The 7,814-nt window shown below is 34.4% G+C and overlaps 1 protein-coding gene across 2 annotated transcripts; it reads right to left on the bottom strand.

Annotated features, from left to right (window-relative positions):
- Positions 1 to 1,375: 1,375 nt before the first annotated feature.
- Positions 1,376 to 5,585, bottom strand: RGS1 (regulator of G protein signaling 1). 2 transcript variants are annotated; one of them, XM_047077233.1, is made up of 5 exons: positions 5,361 to 5,585; positions 4,921 to 5,001; positions 4,436 to 4,500; positions 2,964 to 3,127; positions 1,376 to 2,199 (listed from the first exon to the last, which is right to left on the bottom strand). In XM_047077233.1, exons 1-5 carry the CDS (start codon positions 5,495 to 5,497, stop codon positions 2,014 to 2,016), a joined length of 633 nt encoding a protein of 210 aa, XP_046933189.1. In that variant the 5' UTR covers positions 5,498 to 5,585; the 3' UTR covers positions 1,376 to 2,013. The 2 variants fall into 2 exon arrangements, with proteins under 2 accessions (XP_046933189.1, XP_046933190.1); XM_047077234.1 differs by having other exon boundaries at positions 4,436 to 4,497.
- Between the last annotated feature and the right edge of the window lie 2,229 nt (positions 5,586 to 7,814).

Genomic DNA, 7,814 nt, shown 5'->3' with positions numbered 1-7,814 from the left:
CTTAAGATGGAGCCAATATGGATTCTATTCCATGGAAACACAAGAGTAATACTTTTAAAATATTATTGCGTATTGCCCCATACTTTAGCTCTGGACCTGATGACTGGGTAAGCCTATATTGAGAATATCCATCATATTTCACTGTGGTTTTTGGGGGCTGATTATTCAGTAAGATATGAAACACAAGCACATGGGAAGATACAGCTATGTGCTAGTATGTGCATCATCTTGGTTATTTTTCTGCTCTCTGTAGGTGATCCCTATAGAGTAGTCTTACTTTCATATTTGACACTTTGGAAGACTATTTACAGACTTGAGTGATTTAGGAAATGTGTTCTGGTCAGTGGGGGGCAGTGTCACATCGCAGAAAGAGCAGTCAGATTTCTGTGCAATCCCCGGGAGTGTGATTTTCACTTAATCTTAGGGTTCCCAACCCTGAATTATCTTTTGAATCACCTGGGATTTCTTTCTAAAATATAGATTTTCATACCCTATCCCTTGGAGACTCTGATTCAGTCAATTTGGCATAAGGTCTGAAAAAGGTGGGTTTTTTTTTGTTCTGTTTTGTTTTCTTAAACATCCTAAGTAATTTTGATAGCTAAATTTGAAAACTAGTGGTTTAATCTGAATCTCAACTTTCATAGGATTGAGTTTTATAAACTCAATTACAATAAAATCTCAACTGTTAATGAAGTTACTTCTTGAAATAACTATTCTATCCCCTTTTAAAAGGCTTCTTCAGTCACCTGGGTGGCTCAGCTAATTAAGCAGCTGACTTCCCTCACGTCATGATCTCATGGTTTGTGGGTTTGAGGCCCGTTTTGAGCCCCCCATAGGGCTGTGGTGTGAAGCCTGCTTGGGATTCTGGCTCTCTCTCTTCTCTCTCTGGCCCTCCCTCACTCACAGTTTCTGTCTTTCAAAATAAATAAATAACTATATATGTGTGTATATATATATGTGTGTGTATATATACACACACATATATATAGTTCAAATAGTTCATATATATTCAAATAGTTCATCTATATTCAAATAGATGAGAAATTGGAGAAGTCATATATATATATATAGATAGATAGATAGATTATTACTGCGTATATATATGACTTCTTCAATTTCTCGTCTATTTGAATCTTGACCATATGAGAACATGTTTGTTTGATTTTTATGCATTGTGATAACAAAGAGAAAACCAATGAACTTTGTCTAATAGATACATATAATACATAAATATAGGATTAATTGTATGATAGTTTTAGTTGTTGAAGAGATGATAGAAAGTAAAAAGACACTTGCTTGAATTTTTGTTAAATCTGAGGAATAAATACCAGTTTTTAAAAACAGCGAAGAAATGTAAACAGAAATGGCTTCTATATATTTTTAATACAAAACTCATTTATTACTGACACTGTGAAATTTACAAATTCTGACTTCCCAGTTTTAAGAGCAACAGCTTAAATTAATACATTGTTTTCTTCTTCATCTCTTTCAAGTCAAAAACAAACCAAAAAAAATAAAACAACACCAAAAACCCTTTGGCATGAAAAATAGCAACGGTGGTTTCGAACACATATTTTCCAAACAGTCATCCAAGTTAAAGACTTGTTAGCAGCTCAATAAATCTCTATATAATAATATGTAGCATAAATATAAGCTGACCTTGAAGCTTATAGCATGTTTCAATCAGTTTCAAAATCTTTATTCACAGTTTCTGTGTAACTGGACTTTCCCAGCCTTCTCAGTTCTGAGAGATTTTTCTGATATGTCCACTGTATGAAGGAGACAGTACCACAGTGTCTCCTTCCCTTTACTGTCTCTTGGGTTTCATCTTGCTCATGTTTCTTTGATCCTGAGCCTGGATAACTTCCATGTGAATCCATGTTGAATCATTTGTTCTTCCCCTGGGCCTGTGGAGTCACTCAAAAGGGCCAGGTTGTTCACCCAGGGAGCCATTAAGTAGCACATTCCTTCTGTCCTCGAAACCATCTTCATTTCTCTCCAGCTAGGAACTGATCACTTTAGACTATTAGCCTGAAGGTCATTCAGCATATTTAAGTAAATATTTGATTTGAGAAATCTGGGGTAAGAGTCCTTTTCCATAAGAGTATATATAATTTTTTGGGCTTCATCAAAACACGTTCGTGTTGGTGCTTTAATCTTCTTGGCTGTAGATTCTCGAGTGCGAAAGTCAATATTGATCTAAAAACAAATACTCACTAGTTAATATGCACTTCCAATTTATTGCACATTTTATGATATAACTATGTTTGTTGAAGCACCTCAAGACAATGGCGTTAAGCCCTCGTTTATATCAGTTCAAGTATCTCTTAAATGCCTATTCTAAACCAGCCCTATACTGGATGTGAAGGAGGTAAGAAGAAATATCCTCTCAAAATTCTTTGTTCCAAGTTAGCTTATAGTATAGTTGGGAGATGCAAAGGAGGCAGGCGTGAAAAATTTAAATATCCATACAAGGTGATACATGCAACAGAAAAAGTGATATGGTCATTTAAAATGTATAGGAGAGGACACTTTGTGTAGCTATTTTTTGCTTGAACCAAGAATATTTCATGGGAAGGTGGGTACATTACTAACTGAAAATATTTCTGCTGCTGCAATTGTGTGTGTGATACATACTAATCTGTGTTTTATCCTAATGTAAGATGAGCATCTCATTAAGGACATTCTGATATGCAATTCTGGCTAATAATACTGGTAGTCCTACCCACCCCCTGTCACATTAGCTAATTTTGCAAAATCAGTCTTTTCATCCTACTGTCTTCAAATATATATAAATATAGAAAATTAGATTATTATTGCACTGAAGTATATGAACATACCTAAGTACTTAACAATGAAATTATGACACTTAAAAAAGATGTAATCTTGCTATGTGTGTGGAATGCTATTTCTGCATCTAAGTTCCTTAAACATAAACTGGTGGTAATGAAGATAATACTCACTTGTTTAGCAGCATCTGAATGCACAAATGCTTTATATATTTTCTCTGCTTTGCAATGCAAAAGATCAGACTCCGTTTTTTTATAGTCTTCACAAGCCAGCCAGAACTCAATGTTCTCCTCACTGAACTCAGACTTCAGGAAACTTCCAAAGACATCTTGACCAACTAAAAATACAGGGGGGGTAGTGATCTAATTAAATTAATTGAGCCGGTAAATGAATACAAGAAAAATACTATTGCATTGCCTATGCACAAAGGTAAGAGATGGCTAATGCTGAAATAGCTGTGTCATAATTTATAGAGATGGGAAGGCCTCAGAGGTTCTTTCATTTATAGTTTATCTGGGGCCAAACAAACCTATCCACAGTCACACAGCTACTTAGTGATCTACAGAACAGTGTTTTGCTTCCATCTGTTAATTAAGTTAAAATTCTGCTCTTGTGATTACAAAATAATCTCTTTTCTTATAAATACTAACTCCTAACCAGACTGTAGAGTATTTTAGGAAAGCAAACATTGACGAAAGTCATTAACATCATGTTCATTATTACCAAATATAATTTCCCCATCCAATTCTTATTAGTCAGAAAATGTGCTGATGTGCCGATTATATTTGCTCGTGTTACTGAGGCTTTTAAATGGGCCATTTCTATGCCATTTATTTATTTGGCTGGATTGTAAACTAAGTCAGATAATAAGATGGATGAAGGATATTGAACAACTTGACCCCCAAGCAAGGATTCTGGAGACCACTCTGCTCACCCATACCTCTGAGCAAGGTCTTAATCCCAAGAGAACTCTGATGCCTATGATTGGGGAAAGGCAAGCTGATTTCATTCTTTACCTTGTCTTATCAGAAACTCCCCGTCAAGACTGTTTAAAAATTGTTCTAATCCTATCTGTGTTATCATATATCATGTTACATATAATGCAATTATGTATTATGTGTCTCAACTTCCTTCAAGGCAACAAGGCACTGTGCCCTTGTTTTTTAATCCTTGGTGCTTCTAAAATGCCTGCCACTTAAAAGTGAGCTAAATGAGTAAATTAATGAATGTATGGATAATACAGTAGTTAATTAATTGAATGAATCCCACTTCTTACATCCAACAGTTACAAAAATACATTCTATAGGGAGCTTTCAGAATGGCAGTTCACATGTTGAGATGTTTGGTTTATGTTAAAAAACTTGAAACTTCAGAACCTCAGCATAATTTTAAATTTCACTCCTGTAATGACTCAAGGGAATACCTAATCATCTTGGCAAATTTGTCCGAAGGATAGTGGCAGAACTGAGTACCAGGTCTTTACACTACAATGAGACATAATATACTGAAGCCATTAGTGACTACAGAAAAACTATAATACACCTTTTCACACACTCTTATCCAGAAGACGATATGTTATTGAAGTCATTCAATGTATTAGTGTATTGAGCTAAACCCAAAACATTTAGCAGTTAATCACACTTACTTTGGTTTGCAAGTAGTTTTTCCAGAGATTGAGACCACTGCATTACTTCATTAGCAGAGAGTCTACTGGGGACAAAATTTACATAAATTAGTGAACTTTTTTGTGTAATCACAAATAAAATCAGAATGGCTGCTATATTTTGGTAATTCCACAAACTAAGATTCTAGTTCTATAATTTTTTTTAAAAATTTGTCTGTAAGAAAACAAAACTTCCCTTAAAATTACTATAGATATGAAAAATATCTACCAACAAAGTATGAAGAAATCCAAATACATATACTCCAGCAGTATAATAAATTGCAAATTATGTACACACATGTTGACATTTAGTTTACATTCGTACTAAGTAGTCTACTCTTATTTGGCTGGTTACTTAAAAGAAATGAAATCTAGTATGTGCAATATTAATCACTTGCTAGAATATAGAGCTAGCTAATGCATAGACTACTCTTAAAAAGAAAAGTCAGCAGTATTAATGTACATACATGTCTTTGGACTTAGAAGATTTCATTCCAGACTCTGGATGTGGGATCATAGATCTCAGGTATGCTTTCATATCCATCCCACTACAAAAGACACAAATATGAATATTCATATTTCCTTATTAGAATACATATTATTTGTAAAAGGAGCATGAAATAAACTTCTCAAGGAACAAGGCAATAATAAAAATTGTTGTTATAACATTTTGCTGTATTGAGATTGAGCTACTTTTTATGAGCCAAAGTCTGCAAAAATTTCCATATAATTTAATGGCCTATCATGATTTATTTTTTAGACATACACATATATACATATACAACAGCTAATTTCTCTGATCTAGTTAAGCTAACTGCTCATATTTTCTTCTATTCATTCTCAATCCTTCTGCCATTAAAGATAATCTAAGTCAAAATCCACAAAGTGACACACAAAATGAACTTACAAAGTCTTTGGCCTCTTTTTTTGAGTTTTGTCATCTAGAAGTGAATGGTCAGTTTCTTTCAATTCCTTTGGATTAGCAGAGAAGAACATCCCTGGCATTTTGTTTAACCTTGGCGTGGAGATCGCTGCTGCTCGCATAGTCCTCACTCCGTAAATATCTGCTGGTCAACGTCTGGGCGGCTTTATATAGTAAAGGCAGACAGGCTCGTGCTGTTCAAATGAGTCTGTTTATCAAGTGATGTTACCACAGACACTGGAAGTTCCCCCTTTCTTGGTGTGTTATGACGTGTATCTTGAAAAAAAAAAAAAAGAAAAGAAGCATGCAGTGATGTCTTGTGGTTGAAACTTAACCAAATGAGAACAGGTCACTTGATTAAAAAGAAAGAGAAAATTTAACCTACAGAGGCACACACATATATACCACATGTCTAAAGTATTCGCAGCATCAACCTTTGGTTCTAGGGGATGCTTGTTTCTTCATAAAAAATTGCACATTTCAATAAAATATTTCATTTGGCGTATTTATTGTATCACATACAAATTCAGTACTAGACATGTATATCCTCAATGCTTTGAATAGTCCCTGACTACAAAATTCATCTGATCACAATATTTGAAAAAGTTCTTTTTTCCTTTCAGAAAGCAGTGTAAAATAAAATACCTTTTATCTGGGGCTCTTGGGTAGCTCAGTTGGTGGACTGTCCGACTTCCGCTCAGGTCATGATCTCATAGTTGGTGAGTTTGAGCCCCACATCAGGCTCTGTGCTGACAGCTCAGAGCCAGGAACCTGCTTCGGATTCAGTGTCTCCCTCTCTCTCTGCCCCTCCCATGCTCATGCTCTCTCTCTCACAAATATATATATATATATATAGGTAGGAAGAAAATACATCTTGAATTTTTCCCACTTCCATGACAAGAAATTTCCGTGTTAGCATTTTCCAAGCTGTGTGCTAGACATTCTACTGGTGATATACAAGATGATTTTAAGGGGTCCATGAGTATTAATTTTTATTAAGAATATAATATATCAAACTGATTTTGTGTATTTTACTGCATTAAACTATTACTGCAATTAAAACTATAAGGACATGAAGTATAGTTAGTACAATAATATAATGTCATGTAAATACATTGATACTAAAGTATCATATTGTATCGAAGGAAAACTGTGTATGGTAAAATGAGTAAGAGTATATCTGGACATCCCAATAATGTGCACTTCTTAGGTGATGATCTTCCAAATTTTGGCAGTATCTCTGGAGAGAGCCAGTCTAGCTTTAATCAAAATTAAGGATTAAAAAAAAAAAACCTTAAACCCAATGAATTAGGTGACAAGGAAGAAGGGTTAATGCAGTGTAAGCTTTTATAGAGTTTGTATACACAGTGTGTTTATAGTATCCAGTTTCACATAACCCTCCTTTGGTTCTTGCCCCTGAAAAGACAAAATAAATTTTTAGAGAGGTTTCTGATGGTATCATGTAAATTTGACAAAAAGAAGGGCGTATTACTTTTCCTATCTTGGTTCTATCATCAGGATAAAATATAATTGAAAAGATCACATTTATAATATTTCAAAATTCACTTATTACACAGTCATGAATATATATATTACATTGTATGGGCAAGCATCATTTGATGTTTGAAAGATAGCATGATGCAGAAAGAGAGCTAGTGAGATGAGGTGGCCACTTTGAAAGTGACCCAAACAAAATCGATGGGGCTTAAAGGCTAATGACAGAAAGGCATTTACTTGTATATTTCCTGTGGTTCAGTCCATATTTACTTTTCTGTTAAAATCTTCAATATTGCTCATGTTTGTTTATCTGATAACTTCTGATTTCTCTAGATAATTGTGGGTAAGCTATGTTAAAAAAATAATTTAACATTATTTTTAATGGCCTGCTATTATTAGTATTATCCAAATATATTGACAATATCCAAAGTATGTTTGTGTAACAATATTTCCTTTGGATGTGAATTAATAATATTAAGACAACAATAACAGCAGCAGCAGCAAAGTTTATGCAGCCACATAGGTTGGGGAAATAATGGAGTTAAGGTTAAATAAGGTTCTTAAATTGTCAAGGCAGATCTTTTCAGAGCCTTTAACACACATTTGTCAATTTTTAAAAGGAGGGTAGAATATGCGACAGTTTCCTAACATTTTTGAAAACTGAACTCTCATTAGGTAGGGAAGATAGTCTTCAGGAACAATATTCTCTGGATAGATTAGGAAACTCTGGTCTGAGACAAAAATAAAAAGTCACCTCATAGATTAATAATTCCTTTAAATCTCTAATTTTTTGCTACCTAAATATTGACTTTTGGGCTCAAGCATTTGTAAGCAAGTACAATTGCATGCTTCCAGCCCAGATGGAGAATTAAACTCCTGATAGAAGGGTCCTTCTGAAATTCCTATGTCACAATTGGCTGTTGGATCCAACTCTGGCACAAT

The sequence above is a fragment of the Lynx rufus genome, unplaced genomic scaffold (genome assembly GCF_022079265.1).
Source record: "Lynx rufus isolate CCGP_SWC_20201006 ecotype Redwood Valley unplaced genomic scaffold, mLynRuf1.p SCAF_15, whole genome shotgun sequence".
Taxonomy (NCBI): Eukaryota; Metazoa; Chordata; class Mammalia; order Carnivora; family Felidae; genus Lynx; species Lynx rufus.
This window is presented reverse-complemented; position numbering and strand designations above follow the sequence as displayed.

What these genes read in the sequence shown, in the direction of transcription:
- RGS1 (XM_047077233.1), bottom strand. Translation starts at nt 5,497, where the DNA reads ATGCGAGCAGCAGCGATCTCCACGCCAAGGTTAAACAAAATGCCAGGG. An exon ending in AAAACTACTTGCAAACCAAA is followed by an intron (nt 3,128 to 4,435) that starts GTAAGTGTGATT and finishes CTGTATTTTTAG; the next exon opens with TTGGTCAAGATGTCTTTGGA. An exon ending in ATTCAGATGCTGCTAAACAA is followed by an intron (nt 2,200 to 2,963) that starts GTGAGTATTATC and finishes ATTTGTTTTTAG; the next exon opens with ATCAATATTGACTTTCGCAC.